The sequence below is a fragment of the Nilaparvata lugens genome, chromosome X (genome assembly GCF_014356525.2).
Source record: "Nilaparvata lugens isolate BPH chromosome X, ASM1435652v1, whole genome shotgun sequence".
In the NCBI taxonomy this organism is placed as follows: domain Eukaryota; kingdom Metazoa; phylum Arthropoda; class Insecta; order Hemiptera; family Delphacidae; genus Nilaparvata; species Nilaparvata lugens.
In genome coordinates this window covers 88,953,843-88,979,213 of record NC_052518.1, presented here as the reverse complement: position 1 = coordinate 88,979,213, position 25,371 = coordinate 88,953,843, and the positions used below count along the sequence as shown (strand labels likewise).

Here is a 25,371-nt window from a genome sequence, read left to right as displayed (position 1 = left end):
ACAACAACATTATATCAGTTATAAAAGTTGGATTATGGGCATTATGCTCACTGCTCACTACCTTTTACGCATATTGTTTGTTTAAACCACCAAATTTTTGCGTTTACTTATGACATATTATAGTCTATTATAGTCTATACGGCGTTTAGTTGTTCTAGATGGAATGAGCATACGGATCAAAATCATTGGATCATCGAAGTTTAAATCATTGAAACGCTAGGTGCAGTTTAAACGCTGCTTGTCCTTACATAGTCAGACTAATTTATCATTGCTCATTGTAACATTGACATTATTTTTATGAACTGTACAAATTTAGAAAATAATAATTCATTGTGATTGATTACAGATCATAATATCGACATAAACAGTTTGGATATACCAGTGAATGCTGTCGCAACTGCACTCAAGGATTTTTTTTCTAAGCGATTACCGCCTCTCTTCCCAGAAGAACTAATGGCTGAACTCGAAGATATCTCTGGTAATTTGCATTTCTCATCACTAAAAAACTAATTATAAACATCATCATTCACAAAAATTAGGTTAAAATGAAATTAATTAAAAAATGTCATTTTCTCAATGTTCTAAAATGGTTGATTTTGAAAAAGTGTACAATAATAAAATTAGTTCTAAAATTTAATTTTCTCAATGTTCTATTTTTTCAGTGAAAGGAGATAGAAGTTGTCGCTTGTTAGCACTCAGAGGTTTATTGAAAAAGTTACCGCTGGTGAACTTTGAAGTTTTAAAATTCATCTTTCATCATTTTGTTAGGTAAGTATATTATATGTAATTGTCTACACTTCACAGGTATACATGATATCTATTATATATTATGTTCAACTCTAATTCCAAGTTCATTAAAATATGATAAATGGGTTAAATGGTAACAATTACAAATATATATATATTATGAGGTAATTTTAGATTTTTTTAAATTATTGATCATTTGCGTCATTGCATTTTTTGATGATAACGTCTTTGACAATTAGACGACGTAGACTTGAAAATCTGTTATTTTCTATTGCAATAAATGAGTTTAGACCGATTGGTCTTGGTTGGGAAAAACATTTATATTGTTGAAAGACAACTATGGTGGATTCCCACATATCAGTATCAGTTTAGTTGTCCGGAACAGTGAAGATATTATTATTACAATGAGTTCTAATAGGACTGTTCTCCACTCAGCCCCGCCGTGCGAGTATCAATAGTCCTATTGCAACTCATAGCAATAATATTTTGTAATAAGTGTTTTATGTAGTATTGTTTTTCAGTGTTGTGCAATCCATGATTTTGGTTTGTGTGGACATCTTTAGAAAAGAAGTCGTCCGCCAAAAAATTTACAATTCCAACCATTTGCATTTCTCCAAGTGAATTCGTTACAGTACAAGTATAAAGTGATTTTATAAACTGATTGTAGAGCGTGTCCTCAGACGAGATGATCAATGATTCCCATTGATCCAAGTCCTCCCATTCATAGCGTCTGCCTATTCTTATTGTTATTCTAAACAATGGATCGCTCACTGAACTACTTTTCCCATGATCGCTCATTTCACGACACCATCTACTATAGAAGGAATACTAAATACTATACGATGGAAAAGGAAATTTGACAACTATGCGCTCTATCATTTCGACTGTCTTTATAACGTGAATCTCACTGTGGGTGTAACAAGTGTATGCTTATTTATTTACTAGAAAAATATCTTGCCCGAGCCGGGATTTGGACCCGGACCTCTGGATTAAAAAGCCATAATCTACTTCACTCGACTACGGCCACTCATATTTATTTACTTATTTAATTGACAGTGTGGGAGCATACAGGTAGACCCCCCCAAAATTTTCTCCCTGATCTAATAAGTATTACATAAAATGAAATATGCTGAAAAAGAAAAGTTTTGAGTGCAATCGATGATTTTCGTTTCAGAGTGTCGGAAAACTGCAAGCTGAACAGCATGGACTCAAAGAACCTTGCGATCTGCTGGTGGCCCACTTTGCTTCCGATCGAGTTTAGCGACATGGGCCGTTTCGAGCAGATGAGGCCTCACCTTGAAGACCTCGTTCAGACTATGATCGATCAATACCCCTTCCTGTTCTGCGGTAAGGACGCGTTTGTCATGGTTTGAGCCAGTCCAACCCACATAAGCCAGGTTTTCAAACTATTCCATCATACGATTATATTATTTATCGAGTATTATTAGCTCATTAGGTTTTCATTTAGACGAACTTCTAATATTTTCATTATTTATAGATTCATAATCACCTCTAGAAATTACAATGTTTATAATCTTTCATAGCAATGCATATTTATAAAAATATATATATTTGTCACGCCATCCCGTGATAATTAGCTATTTATACTCAAATTCTAAATCCCAAATTAAATTATTATAAAACCATTTGAACGACGTCCTCTCATTAGTTATATTTTATACAAAACTAGCTATCACTCGATAGAAGCCTGATAATTTCCAATCCAGTTGATAAACGCATTATTCTAAAGATATTAAGACTATGTTTTATGTGACATTATATTTCCTAACATTACGATCCATGTTTATTATTTCAACAATCATCGTCATCATCGATAATTTGAACAACTAATGAGAAATCGATCATTATGAATGTTACCATTCATCATTATAACCTTCTCCAGCCTAAAATTATTTTTGTCCTTGTTACGAATTGCATCATACATAACCTTGTTCAGATCATCACAGAATATTAATTCATTATTGTTGATTAAATTCATAATTAACCAACAACTGCCATACTCAATTTTAAAATTATTTGTGAACCATAAATGTATCCTTATGGTTTATAATATCTCCTCCTATCACTATCATTCTATTAACATCATTTTTAATTCAAACGTTTATTTCACTGTGAAAAACATTTCGAACTACAGACAAATAGTATTGAATTATAATGATTGTGTCCTAAAACAATCATCGTGTATTATAAACCCAATAATATTAAACTAAATGTGATGGAATTTTGTATGTTAGGTCGAACTTGTTTGCTTGTTGATGGAAAGTTTATTAACTGTAAGTGGTTTTAATCTCCAGATAAAGTAAATGTATTCTCATCATTACAACATTTCAAGATAAAAAAACTCTATCTAAATGATAATTAGTGTTTTATTTCATATTTTTCTTGTGTATTCATATTTAAGAAACCACTTGGATTAATTTCCAGGTTTTTAATGAAGAAATGAAATAAGGGCTTCAAAACTCATTGTTTCTGAGATACCGGTGTTGAAATACCAGTTTTTTGTTGTGATTCAAAAAATTTGTTGTTGGATGAATCCCTGAATAGAGAATTTGCTTGATGGCTCGGATGACAATTGTTGCTAAGATAGGGTGGTTTTACAATGTTTATTTGGTGTGTAATGTTAAGTGATGAGACTATTGAGCAAATCACTACAAAAGAGCCATCATATTCACAAACTATTACTTTTCAGATACGGCAATAGCAGGTCTACCCTGGGGTAATGTACAGTAGATCAGATAGTTGCCATGCCACACTGGTCACAACAATAGCCCACTTCACTCCTGGCTCGTCTATTCCAATCAAATGTAATCGAAAACACCATTAGAAGTTAGTAATAAAATATTTGTTAAAACCCTATGCAGATTTCATTTTTGTTTTTAAAATACCATTCATTGGTCGATCGTTGGTACCAACCAAGTCACAAAACGTTCTCTTTCATAGTAATTCTTTTATCTTTCAAATATATTTAAAATTAATTATCGATATAAAGTTATCTGATGAACATATTATTAGCTAACTTACAATTGATGATTATCTTGAAAAACTTGAAACTCAAATTACTAGAGGTGATTAAGGATTAGTAGTATACTTTGTGTTGATATATTTATTGGTCTCTCCACTATTCCACAATAATAATGTTTATTTTGAATTATGTTAAATTCGAAAATTAAGCAATAAATTATAACGATCAAAGCTCAATAGGCATTAGAATCGAATCTTGGAAATGTTCAGAATTTTATTCTTGCTTGTTGTTATTATTATTGTAGTAATCATTGACTTGATCTGCCTGTTATAAATTGAATTATTGTAAACTTGACTTGTAATGATTCCTGAAGTATAATATACTCTATAAACGATCGGCTCCAACTCCATTCCATGTTGTATAATAAATCTTATCTAATGGATAGATTTAAAAATCAAATAAGAGAAAGCTTGTTATATTTAAGGCAATTTTTATCAGATCTGATATTAGTAATCAATTTTAAAAATCACTGTTCAAATATCTAATTGTCTAGTTAGATTAACAAAAAATAATTGTCGTTTGAGAGGCACAGATAAATAGCATATTGTTTCCAGTCATTGGATGGTGGAAATCTCTCATTCAGATTTTATTAGTACTCCTTTATTTTTACAAGGATCAAATAAAAATCTTAAGATTATTCTCAGTCATCCAATAAAATACTGGCAATTTATAATTTATACAGACTTTTACTTGTAAACAAGGATATTGTTAAGATGCTTAAAAACCACTCTGTATGATGTTCATTCGTTTACATAATTTTCGAGGAATTCCAATTTCATTTTGTTGAAAGGTAATTACAAATAATTATAAAAGTATGAGTCAGTTGATTTGTAATCTTATTTCTCTATTGGGTGTCCATGAAAGAAGCAAGAAGAAACTAAAGATCTAGTTCTGGAGAAATCCTGAGTAAAAGTTGTTTGTAACCTAGTCGAAACTGAAAATGAATCATGTAACTGGATTATATTCAAATGATGAACCAACTTTAATATACATTTTTATGTAATGAAAAATACATCAAGTAATCACAGTTCAAGTTTTAGGAACATGAATAACATTAATTCATACTTTCAATATGAAATGCGCACAAAATAACTTGACGTTACAAGTTATTGCTCCTATGATGGATAGAATTTTCTATACAAGGCTCGTTAGAATGTAGAAATGATTTGTTCAGCTTTTTTTTAGACTAAGGTCTGGAAAGGTACTTAAAAGATCATTCAGGTTTTGGATTGTAAGAAACATTGTTTTCAATACATAAAAAATGATTGAATTTTAAATTTTTAACAACTGAATTACTGCAAGTAAATATGTTTATATTTTTAGTTCTATAAAACTGTAAATGAAAATACCTATGGAATATTGGATTCCTATTTAACCTTTTTATAACAAATTTTTTTTTATAATGTTTCCAAATAGCTTCACAAACATTAAAGCTTGATCACAAAGCTAAACACATTCTATTTAATAAATGTTGTATAAGAATAGGAACTAAACATTTTGAATGTTTTTCTATCTTATGTACTACTATTTATACTCATTTTTACCTTCTTTTGGCCTAAATACATTTTTGACCGTAAGTTGTAATTATTGAGTAGTGGGAAAATCCGCATTTCATACAATTAATTACAATAATTTCAGTCAGTCTCAGCTTCAAATATTTTGTACCTTCCATGAACTGTTTCCAAGTTGATGGCTCTTTTGATTTCTTTGAAAACTCAATTTGATATTTCATGTCTCTTGCTATCTTTTTCAGAAAATACGAATTCCAAATTTACTGTACAAAATAATTTTTTATGCCATTATAAAGAACAATATTCTGTAGCAATAGATTTCATCGTTCCATTTGTTTAGCTGTGTAAATTTGTAGTTGGAAGGTAGTCTATTGATTGCTTCTAATTTATAAGGCAGCTTGACAAGATCTAATAACTCAATAATTAGAATTTGACTTGTCTATTAAATTTTTATTTGATTGTTTTTACTTTGAGTTCGATGAAGTGATCTAGTTTTAATAAATATTTTGATGTTTTTAATTTAAAAATAAAATTTTGATTTTTAAGTTTTGAAAATTTAAGAAGTTTTCAAATGTATCTTATTTTATTCTATCAAACTCATGAAAACAGTTCTTTGCGCAGCAATCTACATAGAAAAACAGTTTTTTTTACTTCTGTAACACACAGTCCCTACAGTATAGTAAGTCACGGTCCAATGGCGGACTCATTTGGGGAATAGGACACAGCTCCCTTGACCCTTTGCACAGCTACCTTTCACTGGAAGAAGTACTTCACACGCACTAACTGGGGAACTAAGTGGTTGCTATATTGAAAAGTGAGGATTGAAAATGGCTGAGTTGTTAGTATATTCAATTCAATTCCTTTTATTCAAAAACTTTATACATTACATAGTATGTAAAACAAAGTAAAGGCGAAACAAAGTAAAGTGAAGTTCCTTCACTGATTGAAATATTACATTCTTAACCATATCTTTCCAGACTTTTTGTGCTGATGAATTACTTATTTGGTGCGATTCCACAAAAATATTTGCAGTAAATTTACACACCAAATTCTCCAATATTTAGCAATTTTGTGGTAGCAATAAACTGTGATACGCTTTTATGTTTTAAACTAGTCAGGGAAAATAAATCGACTTTCTTGAAGCTGTTGTGAAGTTACTAATGGAACTTATTTTAAAGAGTTTGTGATTTAATTTCGTTCTATTTTCAAATTTATTCGCGAACTTGTTCTGTGGCTGTGATTTTAGTTCCAGTAAATGACCGTGTTATTTAGGACTTGATTGATTTGTAGATCCTAGCTTATGCAATCTGTAAATGTTTGAATTATATTGTTAAGATTGTGGAGTATTGGAACATTAAAACTTACTGATCATTACTCGTTGGCCAAGCTCTAAGCATGCTGAGAGAATAATAATGTACACATAATATTTATTCCAACTGTTAAAGCATATGAACACAATCCTATTTTACTCGTAATTCAAGTTCTAAGCATGCTGAGGGTATAATAATGTACACATATTTATTCCAACTGTTGAATAAATATATGAACACAATCCCATTTTAATCGTTAGTCAAGCTCTAAGAATGCTGAGGGAATAATAATAATAATAATAATGTACACATATTTATTTCAACTGTTAGATATTTTAACACAATCCCATGTAACTGATAATGAAACAAAAACCCGAAATCGCCCACAACGTTTCTAGTGTCTAATGCGAATGTAAATATCACATAAATGATTAATGGAAACTTTATTTGCATGATCTATTTATTTACATCATAAACGAATTGATTCTGTTATTAAAATATTGTATAAATTTTATTAGAATAAATGTTTTTATCCAATCAAGCCCAAATGTGAAATCTGTCTTACTAAACTAGTTGTATGGCCACACTGACATTCTATGTTACTGTACTATACTCATCTTCTTAGAAAGATATTAGATGTTGGGTATTCTCATGTTCTATGTGATTTTAAGTGTATGTTGTAATGCTTTTAAGCTCTTGTTATGTACTTTATACAATAAATGTAGACAATAACTTGTCTTTGAATTATTTGAAAGTGAACGAGAGAGTAGTTTTAGAGCTGTTTGTAGTTGTATTTATTTTATTGACCTAATATCTGAATTTATTCTTTGCTTTTATAAACCCAGTGTCTGAATCAAAGAAATTTGTCAAGTTGACTTTCATTTATCCCTTATGATACTATAAATTCAATCTTTCTTATACTCTGGAACTCTTTCCATAACTAATCAACTGTTGTGGTATATGTTTCAAACAAATTTCTGTCTCAATTTAATTGTATCTCATTTTTTTGTAAATTATTTTATCATTGTCGCTTTGATTCTCCTTTGAAGATTCCTGCTCTTCAGAGTTCAACTTGTATAATTTCAGCTTTTTGGCCTAGAAACAACTTGATTGTGATGATAATATCGATGATGAGGATAATGTATGGAGAATGAGGCATTGAATTGTGCGTCATGTTGAAAAGCGAACAATTAGTTGTTGAAAATTAATATCATCGTTCAATCCACGAATGGGTGATGATAGCTGTAGAGCTACTCTCACTTGCTTAACTAGTATGTCAAAGGTATTTCCCGCTTAAAGTAGTCAAAACTTTTCTTAGTGATCTCAAGGTGTATATATATATTCACTCTTAATTTCTCTCGAACATTCTCTTTCAAATAAAATTTTCTCGTAATTTTTCTAATTTCATTCATACTAACTTTCATAATACAGCTTCCAATTCAATCAATTTCTTTTGATGTAATACATGTATACTCATAGCACAGAAACAATTTATTCCATTTTTCAAATAAAAAACATTTTTAATGTATCATTATAAGAAGTAATTGATTCATACTCATCTTGGATCAAGTAAAATATTCTGGTTTAATAATGTTCTCTTGTAGATAATTACTTCTAATTAGTTACTGTCGATGTAATACATGTAGAATTAATGATTTGGTGGTTATCTTTGTCGAATGATGCTGACATGTGCCGCACTATTGGCGAATTGTAAATGTTGGCTAGCTTTTATGTATCTGCTCCTGTTTAAAATTCACATTTTATAGAAATCGTGTGAAAAGTGGGTGCATTAATTGTATGTTTCTTGAAATTTGCTACTGTCGTCCATTCCATATATGTGCTAAGTATTTAGTATTTACTGTACTAAATATTTAAGTAAATATTTTTATGTGTATGTGTAAAATGCGTGTGAGGTTCGCTGTGTGTTTCTGAGCCAAAGATGTATTTATGAAGGCTATAAGACATTTAGAGATATTTTCTTATAATTATTAGATTTCTTTTGTGTAATAATGTATGTTTATTTATATGATACTTATTTCACAAATGGAACTGTACATTTATGATGCTCGGGTGATCAAACTTGACAGTAAATTAAGAAATATTCAGTCGAATTTTGTATCGAAAGTCAATAGTCTAATCAATTAGTAATATAGTATGTGTTTTTCTTAAGCTTAATGAATTGCCATTTTTGAAAAAATTAACTAGTCCTGAAGCATCCAGTTGAGATAAACATTTTCCTTCTCAACACCATTCTCTTTTGTTAGAAAACATAATGATTGTATATTATTTAGTGCTTAACTAAAACATTGAGGGTTTTCATTCTGTAACAATTGAACTGATCAGACTAGATTTTTTTAATCAGCTTGTTGAAGATATTAAATATCCAGAAAGGTGTTTATGTTGTGAGATTTATTGTGTTATTTCCTTTTCAAATCCAACAATCTTTCTCAGGCCAATTCATAAATATTCAATTACTATTGAACTGAAATCCAAAGCTAAATTCTGTTAACCACCCCGAAGACTTCTGCTACTGCTACTTTTGGATAGAAGCTCTCATCGAATTTCTTTCTAGCTGTTCACCCTTTTTGTATATATATATTTGCAGTAGCAGAGGTCTTCAGGGCGATTTACAGCATTCAACTTTGGATTTTCAGTCAAAAATAATTATTTATTCATTAGCATTTGAAAAAATGTAATTTCTCATTAAGTTACATCTCATAAATAGCTCACTTGTGATCAAAGAAATACTAGTTTTCTTTTTCGTTGTAAGTGAAGTAATGTTATTCTATAAACGACTGCATTATGTATGTGCATTACTTATCAGCCTACTCTCGTATATTAGTGACGTCTACATTTTAAGACTTCGGTACACTTTTTTTTATTTTAATTGGATAATCTTTTTCAATATAATTGTTAAGATCATTAAAAGAGTGAGAAAAAGTGGCAACTGAAATTTTTAAGTGGTCTAATAAGCGAGTTATGGGTTGTTGAAGTGCTAACTTTCCAGATTCCGTTTTAATTTCTTTCCAGATCATGTACGGTTTCGACTATGTTATTAGAACTTCTCTTAAAAATTCAAAAAATTTATCTTTCCAAACTAAAACATTTTATTCCCCATATCGTTCGTAAATAAAAAAGTAAAATTTTTTGTAAACTCGATAACTTGTTTATTTTGGCATTAATTGCGAAAAAACGCATATTCGAACAAAGCCAGTGATATACTGAATGTACAGTATTAAAAAAAAACTACAATGGAAAATTCGAAACCGTTCATGATCTGGAAAGAAAACTGAGTTTAGCACTTCAACAACCCATAACTCGCTTATTAGACCACTTGAAAATTTCAGTTGCCACTTTTTTCACACTTATAATAATCTTAACAATTATATTAAAAAAGATTATCCAATTTAAATAAAAATGAAAAGGTGTGACGAACAGCCTTTTAAAGTCACTGTATAAGATAAGATACAGCATTGCCGACTTTCTGCGTTACTACTGCCTTCTATAATAGATTAATAATTATTCTTCCTTTTTAATAATAATCAAACATATTTTATAAATTATATAATATTATTATCTCGTTTCAATTTGAACTTTGAGGTTCTAAGTGGGCCATTCAATGATAAGTTGTCCAACCAAGTTGGACCGGTAGAGTCTATCTTTCACGCTCCGATTGGTTGTCCATGATTTAGTCCAGCATCCCCACTCTCGTTCCAAATCGACTAGTTGACTGACCTTGGGAGGTTGGATAAATCGAGTGAACTGTTAACTTGTCCAATTCGTCCAGCAACATCCAACATTCGCCCCGCCATTACTTGCTGGATAGGGAAGAACAAAGTTCTTTGTTCCTTCTTTTGTCTGTGCTTGCATGTATGTAGGGTACATAAAGAGCTGCATGTGAGTATTTTGGCAAATATCATTATAACAGTTGAATATCATGAAGGAATAAAGGACAATTTTACTATAGTGAGGTCCAAGTTATAATGGCAGTGCCATTAGTAATAATTAGTAATGGTATTGCTGTGCTTGTCTATCATTCAATAAAGCGTATTGCGATAGAGCTATCTCTTTCTCGCTTTGCTCTGTTGCCAGATCATCTTTTAACAATGTAGAATTGATAATTAATTAACAAAATATTTCATCTTAATCAGGAAAATTCATTATGAAATTATTGAAAAATATAATTTCTTGCTTAATAAAGTATAATTGATTATTTTAAATGAGAATGAACAGTTAATATTACACCAATAAACCTGTATCAGCCACCGTTTATAGAAGGCATTGACAAGACTGAGGATCGACAACGTTGTTCTATCTTTCTCCACTGCCATTATAACGTGGACCTCACTATAGTAGCTCTGTGAATAGTAGATCTTGTACAGTTATTAAAACACATACTCCCCTAATAAAATTCCATACCCTGGGCTGGGGAGAATACCCTGAGTAGTGTGTCAACTTGACATCCTGATTTAAAATCAGTTAAAATGTGAAAAGGAATAGTTCAAGTTCCATTGAGTTGTTACCTTATCAATTGCATGCATCAGTTCCTCTCAATTTGAGTTGAACTATAATGCTAGATGAACCCAACACTTTTTGTTCGATTATGTTCAAAAGTAAAAGGGAAGGTTGGGAGGTTAGGTTTTTGCTTTTAAATGACAATATAATGTTGATATTACTCCAAATGTTTAATCTCATATAATAAACTCGAAAAAATAAAACAGCTGAAGAACTGATTCGAGATGAAATAATAATGTAATCAATTAATTTATCCATAGATTTTATTTAATCCCGATTCAATATTTGTGTCGAGAAACTAGTAAAGCTGTCAAAGTTTCCGACAAAGAAAGTTTTCGGTCACCATTTCTGCAACTTTTCAGTGGTGCCGGAATTCCGGCGAATCTTACCAGCTACCCGATGGTTACCTCGAAAATTGGTTCAGGGCCATATGGCCATGGTATAAAATTACTTATAAATATGAGTTTGATCATTTAACTTTTTGCTTTTTCAAGTGATATTTTATCATAAAATACTTCATTATCTTGATTCAACTAGAAATCATTACGTGTCCAACAGCTGATTTCTAGTTTGTATTCTAATTTTTGAGCGGTGAATTGGTAGACTTGATTCAATTCTTATTTTTGCTTTCGCTCCACAAGCAATATTTTCTGTACTTTTAACTTTGAACTCTTTTTCCATGAGAACTAGTAAATCAAAAAATTGGAATTTTAATTTCATAGAACATTTCCACTGGATTTGAGTGTAATTGTAGCTGCGAATGAATAATCAAAGATGTTCAGTATGAAGTGTTAGGTTAGACCGCTATCTTGGACTTCAATGATCGGTGGAGGATGAATAGTAGTTTTATGTGTTTCCAACAAGTTGTTTGATCTCGTGTCAGGAAATTGTCAAGATACGACATTTTTAGAATAAAAAAGTTTATCTAGGAATATTTTTTACTTTTAGAGTCGAAAAGCCATATTTCAATGGAGCAATGATGTTGATACACGTGTCTTAGTATCTTGAATTCTTGCTGACATATTTTTTTGAAGACATTTGTGAATAAATAGTTCGAAAATGAGTGATATAGGCGAGTGGTTAAAATCCTTACCAATATTCACCAGATATTGGTTGCAATTGACTGTGGGTTTGACTTTGATTGCCCGCTTTGGTTTTGTGAATTATGAACATTTAGTTTTGGCATATGAACCTTTCATAAATAGATTCCAGGTTGGTAAATATTCATTTTTTTACTTCTTTACTAGCTCACTTAGTACTTGAATGGATGTTCTTTCAATTGCTAATTAATAATAATAATATCCTTATAATATAATGATCATTTTAAAATGTAATTTTCTAAACTAAATTCAAGTTAGCATCTGTTGGTTTGTTTCAGTCGCGGATCCATAGTTAGGAAACTACATTGCTTGTGCAGGCATTTAAAAAATAACTTCAACCACCTTCTATTAAATAGCCTAATATCTGATAACCTAACTTATTAGACAGTATTATTAGATTGTCAATTTTTTTATTAAATATGAAGGAGGCAGATGAACTAGAAGTGATAATAGCTATTATCTATTGCTTTTATGATTAATATCTGATTTAGGTTATGTGCTCTAGAGGTTTAGGTTATGTGCAGATCCAGCACATTTAGGCTCAACTCACACTTACGCGACTCAGGTCGAAAAGAGACTCGGCTCTAGTCGAGAGCATGTGTTTCCAAATGGTGACATTCACGCTGGTTACACATTGGGCGGTTTCTGCCGCGGCGGTAATTTTGCCGTCGCCGCCGTTCGAGCAGTAGTCTATAGGCTTGAATGGAAGCTTACACACTGGGCGGCAGAAACACCGCGCGGCCATATTGCCGTTGGCGGCAGCTGTGCAGCCGTCTACTGCCACTGCGGCTGGCGTTGTTTTTGCGACTCTAGTCTCCGTGACTGTCACCATTTGAAAACACATACTCTCGACTAGAGTCGAGTCTCTTCTCGACCTGAGTCGAGTGAGTGTGAGTTGAACCTTAGGAGTTGCACCTTAAGGCATCATATAAAATCGCCCATCTATTTAAAAAATTACTAATTTGATTATTTTGAGAATAATAATAAACTTGAGACCCAAGTTTTATTCATTACTTACACAACAGCGATGCCATTAATGTTATAGTGATGTCCAGGTTATAATGGCAGTGTACGATTGACAATAGTGTTGCTGTCCTTGTCTATCATGCATCAAAGTAGATAGCGCTATCTCTTTCTCGCTTTATTCTGTTGCCAGATCGTCTTTTAACAATGTAGAAATAATAAAATAAGTCATACCGGTATTAATTGAATAATAATTATTTGATTATTGAAAAATATGTAAGAAGCTGGTTGCTCTACATTCACGCTTCTTCTTTCTAATCATATGAACCATATGACTTGTTAATAATTTACTAATGTTGTTTATCAAACTATCATTGAATGTTCATATTTGTACAGTTTAAGTTATTGAGATTATTTATATTATAATTGACATTAAAAATCGATTTTCTAAAGTAAATGAAAATCTTTCGTCAATTATTCATTAATGTGCGAAGTAAGATCATTATAAATCGATTTTTTTGTTCAACATGCCGAAAAAAGGTAAGAGTGAATTTTCAATTGATATTGATAGGAAATTTGTTTTGGAAAAATTCTCGGGGAAAATTGGACAAAATGCAAAATTCTGGCTGGAAGATTTTGAGAAAGAATGTATCCGTTACAATATCCACAACGATGAAGAAAAAATAACATGTTTAAGACTATTTTTAGAAGGGAGTTCTGAAGATTGGTATACTTCCAACAAATATAAATTAGGATTGAAAAATTGGAATTTGTGGTCAAAAACATTTCTCCAAACTTTTTCTAATAAAGGCTGGTCAAATGTGAGATATGCATATTCATTCAAATACATTGAAAATTTTGGATCTATGCTTGATTATGCTTTGAAGAAGGAACGATTATTGCTTGAATGTGAGAGAACTATGACAGATGAATCTAGAATCTCACATATTGTTGTGGGACTACCAGTTCATATTCAGAATAGATTAGATAAGGAAAATATCGAGACCACAGAAGATCTGATGAATGAGATTCAAAAATATGATTCATTCACAAACTCAAACGGACATAGTCATATAAATAGCCAGAAAAAAGACTCAACAAAGATGGAAGAGATAAGAAGAAAGAAGACTCCTTGTTCTGTATGTACAGCCTTGGGAAAACCAAATCGCTTTCATCCTGCAGAGATCTGTAGGAATAGAAATAAAACAGTGAATTTCACAACCTGTGAGGAAAATACACTCGATGTTGATAACTCAAAAAACTGAATAAGCCGGCGTGTAAGTTCATTCCATTGATTACAGTTAATGTACTAGTTGATAAAAAGAAGATTGTAAAAGGGGTTTATGACAGTGGCTCAAATATCACTCTAATAAATCAGAAAATTGTTGATGAGCTGAAGACAAAACTTATGAACGACCATAACCTTTTTCGAACTATTAGTGGTGTGAATTTTACAAATCGCCGGGCCAAAATTCCAATGAAAATCAATAAAATCGAAGAAATATTAGATGTATATGTTGTGAAGAACAATAATTTCTCTTATGACTTACTTCTTGGATTGGATGCAATAAAAAAGTTCAAATTGATACAGAATGAAAATTTAGAAATTTTACAGAAGGTTGATGACAAAACAGATGTTGAAAGATTGAATTATGAGTCATCTGTCTTCTCTGTAAATATGGAAAGCAATCTGAATTATCTTGATACTGAAAAGAGACAAACAATAACAAGGCTGATTGAAGGTTATGAATCACTATTTGCAAAACACAAATATGATGTAGGTGAGGTAAAACATGCAGAGGCAGAAATCAAACTTTCAGAAGATAGATATATTATTAAGAAGCCATACAGAACGTGTATCCCAGATAAAAAAGAAATAGAACAACAAATTTCAAAACTTTTAGAGGCAGGATTGATTGAATATTCAACTTCACCATTTGCATCTCCTGTTACACTTGCCTTCAAACGAGAAGAAAAAAAAAATCACGGCTATGTATTGACTTCCGGGAACTGAACAAAATTGTAATACCAGAGCCACAACCATTCCCAAGAATAGAAGATATAACAGTGAAGGCTGGTAATTGTAAATGGTACACAGTACTTGATGTTAATTCAGCATTCTGGACAATACCAATAAAAAAAGAAGACAGAATGAAAACTGCATTTGTGACCCACGAAGGCCATTATCAATGGTTACGGATACCATTTGGTTTGAAGACCGCGCCTGCAATTTTTCAAAGAATATTGGGTAACACTTTACAAAAAAATAAGTTGACTGATTTTTGTACTTGCTACATTGATGATATTTTAATATTTTCAAAGACATTTGAGGAACACTTGAAACATATAAACCTCGTACTTGATGCGGTTTATAAAGAAGGGTTCAAGCTGAAATTGGAAAAATGTAACTTTGCAAGGAGTTCAATTAAATATTTGGGACACATAATTGAAAATAACTCAGTCCGTCCACTCACTGACAATCTCAAAGCAATTGAAAATTTCCCACAACCGAAAACCAAGAAGAATGTACGCCAGTTTTTGGGGAAAATAAATTTCTATTATAAATACATAGAGAATGCAGTGAAAGTTCTAGAACCTTTACACAATCTACTGAGGAAGGACATACCTTTTATCTGGTCAGAGACATGTGATAAAGCTTTCCAAAACGTGAAGAAATACTTATGTTCTAGTCCCGTATTACAAATTTATGATTATGAAAAACCAGTATTCATTTTCACCGATGCCAGTGGAGAGGGATTTGGAGCTGTACTGAAACAACCAAAAGAAAATAATGAGCTTCATCCAGTAGCATATTTTTCAAAAAAACTGAGCCCTGCTCAAAAGAAGAAAAAAGCTATTTATCTGGAATGTATGGCTATAAAAGAGACAATTATGTATTGGCAATATTGGTTGATAGGACGGAAGTTTACAGTGATCACAGACCACAAACCATTGGAGAATCTTAGAGTGAAAGCACGAACCGATGAAGAATTGGGAGATCTTGTATACTACCTATCGCAATATGATTTCACATTGATATATAGCCCAGGAAAAGGAAATGTTGAAGCAGATACTTTATCAAGAAATCCAGTTTTAGAGCACTTTGAAGGAAATGAAGACATTTTAACAGTTGTGAATTTGATATCTATACAAGAAATAAAAGACGATCAAGAAAAAAACAAAGAAGCAATAATGAATAATAGGAATGTTGAATATAAAGAGGAAATATTCTACAAATGTATGAAAGGAAACAAAAGAATCTTCCTTTCTCAAGAAAAGGGTAAAGAATTGATTGAGAAAATTCATTTTCAACTAGGACATATCGGAACTCACCACACACTATTACACATACGTCCACATTACTACTTTTCCAACATGGATGAAATGGTCAAGCGCTATTGTGATTCGTGTCATATATGTAAGAAGAATAAAACAAGAAGAGGTCGCTCAATAGGATTACTTTCACAATTGGGTCCAGCTAGTGAACCGTATGAGATCATGTCGATAGATACTGTTGGAGGGTTTGGTGGAAACAACTCAACAAAACGATACCTACACATATTGGTCGATCACTTCTCTAGATATGCATTCACTTCAAGCTCTAGCGGTCAAACTACTAAAGAATACATTCGTTTGCTAGATCCTATCTTACAAAACCATTCTGTCAAGATCCTATTAGCTGATCAATATGCGTCTATCAAATCAAAAAAGTTTAGAGATTACCTACTCGAAAAAGGTGTTACAATGGTGTTCACATCGGTAGATTGCCCACAATCAAATGGTCTTAATGAGCGGCTAAACCAGACATTGGTGAATCGTATTAGATGCAAAGTGAATAGTCCAGAAGGAAGAACGCAGACGTGGTCGAAAATAGCGGAAAGTTGCACATCAGAATACAACAAGACAATCCATAGCACTACTAAATTTACACCAAGATATCTGCTATTGGGAGAGGATTTGGAAATAATACCATCACAACTGAGGAAAAAACGAAACTTACAAATAGACAGAGAAGAAGCAATAAAAAATTCCAATTTAAACCACAAACGGAACAAACTGAGATGTGATAAGAACAGAAGAATATATGGTTTCAAGGAAAAAGAACTAGTGTATATAGAAAAAGGGAACAAGTTGAATAGAAATAAATTAGATGAAGTTAGAAGTGGACCGTTCCCCATTATAAGAAGAATATCAAACTCAATGTATGAAGTGGCCTGCGGAATCAATGGGAGTGAACCAATCATCTGTCACTCAAGCAAATTGACACCTTCGAGGAAGTTTCTCGTTCAAGGGGGGGAGATGTAAGAAGCTGGTTGCTCTACATTCACGCTTCTTCTTTCTAATCATATGAACCATATGACTTGTTAATAATTTACTAATGTTGTTTATCAAACTATCATTGAATGTTCATATTTGTACAGTTTAAGTTATTGAGATTATTTATATTATAATTGACATTAAAAATCGATTTTCTAAAGTAAATGAAAATCTTTCGTCAATTACTCACTGAAACTTGAAAGAGGTTTGTTAAAAATCCTATTTTTGACTAATTTTATAGTGCATTACCGAGGCATTTGTTCATATATATATATATATATATATATATATATATATATATATATAATATATATATATATATTATAGTATTATTATATATTTATATAATATAGTATTATATATATTTTCAATCCACTGTATATTGCTTTATTTTCCACAATGACACAATAGATACCTCTGTCTAAAGTGCTTATTTTATTCCCTGGAACATAGAAGTAAAGCATGATTCACATCTTTACCGGTACTAAAAAACTGAAAAAGTCCTTGAGAGAAGAAGTAACTCTATTTAAATAACATGGGAAGCATCGCTATTTTAAAAGCCTACATTAAAATAGGTTGGAAGGTCGGAGCTTAGATGAGAAAGCATCTAGAGTTGTCATTGAATGATTGTAATATGACCATGTTATGATGCTTCATTCTCAAAATGTATTGGTATAAACAAGTAATTTATTTATAATCAGTATACATTGTATTAGAACACAAACATTTCCGTGCCTACTCTGGCTACCCAGATATTGTTTGTTCTGTATCCATATATTTATATAAATTTAAACATATTTATAAATATTTTATGCTATTAAAAATACCAGCCTACAAATATTTTCATCAGCTAATCATAATAAGCTAATATTTAGCTTTTGAACTGTAGTCGGCCATGCCGACAAGCTTACAACTTTTCCAATCCAATACACACCGCTTTTTAATTTTTTTATACAGAGTGTTTACGAACTGCCTACCAATAGGCCTACTCTAAGTCATTGTTCCTGGGGAAGAAAAATATCTAAATATCATATTTAAATTGTCCAAAAGTCTTCAGTTACTCACAGCGGCCATTTCGCTTTTATTTGCTCGCATTTTCCTCTTGAATGACGGCCCCAGCCTCCACAATTCTACCCACCAACTCAATTTCATTTTCCACTGGAATAGAGTAAACAAGTTCTTCCATACGTCCCCAAAAGTGAAAGTCCAGTGGCGTCAAGTCTGGAGATCTAGGTGGCCACGGTGTCGGACCCACTCGCCCGATCCTACAATCACCAAATGTCGCATCCAAATACTCCTGTACATTGTTTCCAAAATGAGCTGGGGCGCCGTCGTGTTTGAACCACATTCCCATTCTTTCTTCCAACGAAACTTCCTCCAATTCTGGAAGAATCTCTCTCAGAAGGACTAGGTAAGTGGGAGAATTGAGTCAGAATATATGACCAATGACGTGGTTACCGAGAGCACCTTCCCAGACATTAACCGAAAACCGATTTTGATTTCTCTTCTTAATAATTTCTATTATTAAATATTCCATCTCCAGTGAAGCTACTTTCATCTGTGAACAAAATCTTTTGAAGGAAGTCTGGTTCGTTTGTCAACTTGTGAAGAAACCGACGAGAGCATGCAACACGATGGGGATAATCCTGGGGCTTGAGTGGATACAGTTTCTCACCATTCAAAACTTTGCAAACAGTGGCGTTGCACGTATCTATTTCATAAGCTACCGTCCGGGTACTGGTTCGTGGATTTTCTTCAAACTTTATAATAACATCTTCAAATTCCTCAGATCTAATAGAATTATCCCTACCTGTGTCTGATCTACTGATGTGTTATACATTTATTTTGTTCTGAATTATTTAAATATTGTTTATTATTTGTAGGCCCATATCAATGCTGCCCATTTATAATATCCAAATATCTATACAATAATATTGATTGTTCAAGCCAGTTTCTTTGTATAGTAGTTTTAGTTTTCCTTTATCCGCTGCGTAGTGCTGAGGAAGAGATTTTGTCCTGTTATCGTTTTCATTCCCACGACTTGAGCCATCCCCTCCGCTCTAGGCGTGTGCAGCCCGGAGCTGAGCTCAGTTGCAAAACAGATCTCATTGTCGACAGATCATTTTTTTTTCGTTTGGATAGTTGATTCATAATTAGCAACTCCTATTTGTTTAATTTGTTATTTTTTTAATATGTCATCGTGGGAAATTTGTCCCATTATTATTGTAAATATAATATATTCGTTTCGTGTAACTGATTCATAACTTGTGCTTGTGTTTGTGTTTGTGAAAATATATTGAGAGTGAAAGCCAAAGCCCTAAATCGTTTAAAATACTTTGAGTGAAATATATATCCAGTCAGTACAAATGTTTGAGGACTAAGGACCACAAGAGCAGATCACACACCATCGCAGAATAATATCGATTTGTTTTCACCCATCTGTCTCCTTCATGTTCCTTATTCCAATTTACCACCTGAAACTATGTAACAAATCGGTATATAATTACGTCATAGTTTGGATTGGGGTATGTGATTTTTCCTATTTGTTTTCCTGGGTCTAAATACTGGTGTGCTGAATTGGATATATGAATGTCTTTATTCGTATCATACAGTCCAACCCAAAAAACCAGAGGCAAAAGGCCTATGGATTCGTAGAAATTTGTAACATAATAAATAATTTATTATTAATGCTTATTTTACTGTACTTCTTTCGTTGTGAGTTCTAACACACTGCCATTCAATATTTGATTTCCTTTTTTCCTCTCCATATAAATTCTATTAAATCTGGATTCCAAAAATAATTCCTATATTTTTTCACAGATGTATTTGGAGGAAGACCAGCTGACTACTTTTTCATGCTTTTGTTCAACTGGGCATGTTGTGTTATCTGCTGTCTCTTTGCCCAGATTCCGGTGAGTCATTTCCTTATTAGATTCATCTGCATCTCTTACAGGATTATGCATAGAAGATTCTTTTTTAGGAGCTCTTATGTATGTTCTCTGCTCATAATTCTATGTCCATATCATGCAGCGTATGAAAATTGTAGACCGATGGTTATGGAACTTGTTATGGGAATCAGATTATCCAATTCTACCATATCAATTGATATGGTTATTTCTTCTATCGTAAGCTTTACCAGATATATGACGAAGAACAAGAGGTTGGGGAAATTATTTTAAGGGTCTCATCACTACATTCATTCATAAACTCTGTTTTCAAATTTCCTATCTAAAATGAACCAGTATAGAGTGGTTAAATTGCTAGGATACCAGTTGATAAGGTATGCTATAAAACTATATAAGCAATCGCTCAAATGCAAGCGAAATAGCTAAAAATAACTTCGTAGAAGGAGTTTAACAAATAATGAAATTGCATGACACATCCACCTACGTAACATTAAAAATGATGATGATGATGATGATAATAATATATCATAATAGATCATTGTAATAATTTTATATTGATAAAAAAGTTTGATTGATTGTCCACCCATTCTTGTTTTCTAGAGCTCAAGTCCTTAATAATAACTAGAAGTAATAATAACGTGAGACAAGCAGATAATAATCTAACTTTTGTATTAAAAACTGAAGCGTTATGCTGTTCCAATATAAAATATAAGATTACTTATTGGAGTACTAATTATAATAATTGAAATACATATATAATCATTGAATACATTGAAACACGTGTAGATGAAAAATACACCAAATATAGTAAATAATAAACTGGAATGAAACTGAAACTGATGAATACGAATGAAGCTAAACTGCCGCTCTGCTCGGCTTTGACATGTCTGAGGAATCAAATTAACCGACTGGATTGATCTTGAATCTGTCCGCCAGGCGGAACTACGCCGACCATTGCTGGGAAGAAGCGGTTACTGCGGCCGCTCGCATTCCTACCAACGCTGCTATTATTTGCTGCCTCAGCGCCTAGTCCGATTCAGCCAAGCAGCCAGCCTGCACTGCGGAGCTAGGTTTAGAGTTCCAGCTGTCTTAAGAGGATATAGATATGTATAAGCATGTATGACTATCTATATGTATATCCTCCTAAGACAACTCTGGCCGGTGACCGCTCTCTGTGTGCACACAAACCTTAACTTCTTTTTACTCACATACTCTACTATTTAATAACCACAATTTCTCATTAAAATATGTAGTGAAACCAAAATAATATATGTTTCTAATGCAAATTTAAAAGTTGGCTGCATTTTCTCCAACTGCTCACTTATGCCTAGTATTTGTAACAAACTTCTAATAAATTATTCTTCAAAGCTTAATTCCGTACTATTTTTCAATTATCACAACAAATTGACATCTTATTCGAAATCCATTGTGAAACTGAAGTAAACATGTTTTTTCAATATGTTAGCTACAGTTGCATAAAACGCGTTTCCTCGATGTGCACCACACTCAATGGTTAATGATCAAACGGTGAGGAGGATGCTGAGTGCCCTCGAGAGAGCTTCGACTGAACTTCAACTCAGCTACCATCCTGACGTGTGCAGCATACTAAGGCGATTTCTAAGCTGTTCTGCTGCACTAGATAACCGTACAAAAAACTAATTGTTATGATGTATATCTTTGTAACTCACTTGTGTTTTGTTCAAATAAAAAAAATACAGTCATTAAAATATTACCTATAAAAGTATTTTTTTAAATGAATTATTTTTTCAGGTAATGATGGACCCGATGGTCATGAGCATACTGTACATCTGGTGTCAACTGAATCCTGATGTCATTGTGAGTTTCTGGTTCGGATCTCGATTCAAAGCTACATATCTTCCATGGGTGTTGTTCGGATTCAATCTCGTCGTTTCTGGCGGGTAAGTCTCGTTTTTTATTCACGAGGACATCGGTGGTTCAGTTGCTGTAAAAAAGTTGGTGAGGAATGGAAAATAAGTGTTTCCTATCTTCCCATCTACCTGGCACACTGTAAACGACTATTGTTCTATATTTTAGGGTGACTGCTATGTTATTAAGTACTACCCAACAGTGGTGGAATTGATTAGAAATAATACAAGACACCCATAAAGAAGAAACTATTCCTATTTATATTTAAAATTTGAAATTAGTGACATCTAGAATGAGAAATAATGGTCTGATGTTTATTAGTGTTTCATTCCTTTCAATCATTTATTAATACAATTACAAATCAAAATATAGTTACGACTGAGGGAGAGCAAAAGGTTCAGCATAAAAATGTTCTTCTCCCAAATTTTATAAACATTTCCAAAATATGAATGAAATTTCACTTTCAAGAATTTAAGTGCAATTTCATGTCCAATAATGAAAATTTCAACTTTAGAACGATGAAACATTTAATTAGAATTCAATATTATGCGTTGTTCAAAGTATTAATTATTGATCATCTCCTGAATTTGTCCTGATTACATGAACATTGCAATTTTAAATGTATGTCAATTTTCAGAGGAATAATGGAACTTTTCGGCATAATTGTTGGGCATACGTATTTCTTCTTGATGTTCAAATACCCCCAGGAGATGGGTGGACCCCAGCTCATCAGAACGCCGCAATTTCTGTAAGTATTCATTTTTCACTTTTTTGATAAAGTTTGGATAGTAGATACCCTTATTGGATAAGCAATATCCATAAATCAAGCGTTTTGTGTGTCATTTTAGTGTATTTATTCTATTCCAATTGATAGACTCACTAACTCTTTTGGCTGAAATCCTATGTGAACATGAATAGTTGATTCAGGCAATGTAAGGAATGATTAGAGATAATTTGACGTACAGTTGTCAGTGGATTCCAAATCATCGGAACTAACTTTTAGTTTTTGATTAGTGATTAGTTGATGAATGAGTACTTTGTAGTTTGTAGTGCTGGCCAAGAAGTGATCAGCTGTTCAATGGAAGTGCCAACACACTGAGAGCGGTCAGAGGCTATAAATATAGATATTATTCATATATGTATATCTATACCCCTCTAAGACCGGTGGAACTCGGAACGCCTGACCTCTCTATGTGCACACTCCCTCAGTCCCCACAAATAACTTCTCTTAGTTCGTGTAACTTATTGAAGTATACTTTCCTACTTTTATGTACTTACTTTTTGATCAGTAATATTTATTACAACTATTCTAAAGCATGTAATTTATACGTTTTCACAGAATCAATCACCATTCAACTCATACATATATATTTTCAATAAATCGATTCATGTTGATTTGTTGAGGCCTTTTAATCTTTAACATTTAATCTTGCAGATCATTATTAGAAGCTGATATACGTGAACTGAGACGTTTCCATCACCTCTAGAGTATGAGTTTATAATTATTATTTACGAAGAGCTAAAGTTAAATGCTGTAAACCACCCCAAAGTCTTCTGCTACTGCAAATATTAGCAACAGGGTGAACAGCTGGAAATAAATTTGATGTACGTTATTAAGCTATTGATTTGTATTGTAACTTTGTGTCTTTTTCTGAGAATATCTGATTTATGTATATTTTAGTTATGTGTTGGTGTTTTATATTGCAGATACGACTACTTTCCAAATCAGAGAACAATCCATAGTTTTGGTTCGGTTCCGACGCCCCGGGCCCAACAGCCGGACGCGGCCGCAGGAGGTGATCCCCGGAGGCACAACTGGGGCAGAGGTCAAGTTCTGGGAGACCGCCAGTGAGGTTCCATTCAACTTATCCTTTTCAATTGGGCGAGGACACTTATCATGTCACAAGTCTGAATTATTCTTATCGTTTTTTACGCCAAAGTTCGTTGCTAATCTTTATGAATTGGCTGTATACAACGTTGATATTTTATCAACCATTTAGTATTATCTTGAAAATTGAAAATATTGGTGGATATATTCAGCTTCATCCAGCTGATACTTTTTGGGCCTATGTAATTTCGTGAGATCTATATTTAAAATAATATTATTATATATTATCTAAAGTTTGGGGATTCTTTTACATTCGAGTGTACATTTATACTGAATACAGTAAATTCACTTTGAAGTTAAAAACTTCACATGAAGAGGATCAGATGTGATGATTCATTTGAAGAACGTGATACTTAACATGCATTGAGGCCGTACTAGAAAAATACGAGACTGCTGATGATTTAGAAATTCAGCATAAGCCTTATATTTCTTTAAAATGTAATGTAATTCTAATACTTATATCATGCGAAACTAAGGTTCAAATATTGAAGAATGCTATTATAAATAACACCAATAATTATAATAAGATACTTGATCATATTAATATCGATTGCAGTGGAATTATCATTATATTCTTCTATTGACTCTCAATTGGAAGATAGTTTTTGAAAAGATTATTCAAAAATAACGGTATAATATGGAAAACTTGTTATACTCTATTACATTTAATTAGTTGATATTATTATTCTCGTTCTAGATAAATATTTCCATATCTAATGAAACGGGTTGTCTTCTAACAAGAGAATGAAGCAATAAAATTAATCTCATACATTTCATTTCCTGTTGCATAAAAGTTTGTTTAAATGTATGGAGTGCAAATAAATTCCTTTGAATCGTTTCCAATGATTGATTGATTGTGATTTAATTAGTGGATACATTTAAATACTAAAAAATCTTTAAATTAGTAATACTAAACAAAAATTGATTAAATGTATAATACTAAACAACAAATATTGCTTAAATTTGTAAAAGTTACAGGTTCTTGCGGAGGTTGATTTTTAATATTGGGTTAGTGTAAATATGTCCTGTAGTTTGACACTATTCACAAGTACACTTCCAAATTTAAAAACATTACTGCAGGGCCCTACCTACAGATCCACTGACCACACATCTACACACATCCATTGACAATGTGTCTCATGGTGCCCCACAATCATATTCTGGAGAGGCGGAGGCGATGTAGT

The 25,371-nt window shown here is 32.4% G+C and overlaps 2 protein-coding genes across 6 annotated transcripts in view; both read left to right on the top strand.

Moving 5' to 3' along the window:
- The window catches only part of LOC111064464 (rho GTPase-activating protein 190), a 58,753-nt gene extending 49,734 nt beyond the window's left edge, over window positions 1-9,019 (top strand). For all 5 annotated transcript variants that reach the window (XM_039442631.1, XM_039442630.1, XM_039442632.1 and 2 more), the window contains 4 exons: window positions 347-478; window positions 663-768; window positions 1,922-2,094; window positions 3,458-9,019. In XM_039442631.1, the coding sequence (XP_039298565.1) occupies window positions 347-478; window positions 663-768; window positions 1,922-2,094; window positions 3,458-3,498 (452 nt within the window). In that variant the 3' untranslated portion in view covers window positions 3,499-9,019. The remainder of the gene's footprint in view (window positions 1-346; window positions 479-662; window positions 769-1,921; window positions 2,095-3,457) is intronic.
- An 8,591-nt stretch (window positions 9,020-17,610) lies between these two features.
- On the top strand, window positions 17,611-25,030 carry LOC111064466 (derlin-1). The gene is made up of 5 exons (XM_022352208.2): window positions 17,611-17,711; window positions 20,327-20,418; window positions 22,183-22,331; window positions 22,937-23,047; window positions 24,007-25,030. The coding sequence occupies exons 2-5, from the start codon at window positions 20,362-20,364 to the stop codon at window positions 24,149-24,151; spliced, it is 462 nt and encodes a 153-aa protein (XP_022207900.2). The 5' UTR covers window positions 17,611-17,711; window positions 20,327-20,361; the 3' UTR covers window positions 24,152-25,030.
- Window positions 25,031-25,371: the final 341 nt, after the last annotated feature.

Excerpts from the sequence above, each read along its gene's own strand:
- LOC111064466 (XM_022352208.2), top strand. The coding sequence starts at position 20,362 with ATGCTTTTGTTCAACTGGGCATGTTGTGTTATCTGCTGTCTCTTTGCC. Across the intron at positions 22,332-22,936 it reads AATCTCGTCGTTTCTGGCGG|AGGAATAATGGAACTTTTCG; the intron begins GTAAGTCTCGTT and ends GTCAATTTTCAG. Across the intron at positions 23,048-24,006 it reads ATCAGAACGCCGCAATTTCT|ATACGACTACTTTCCAAATC; the intron begins GTAAGTATTCAT and ends TTTATATTGCAG.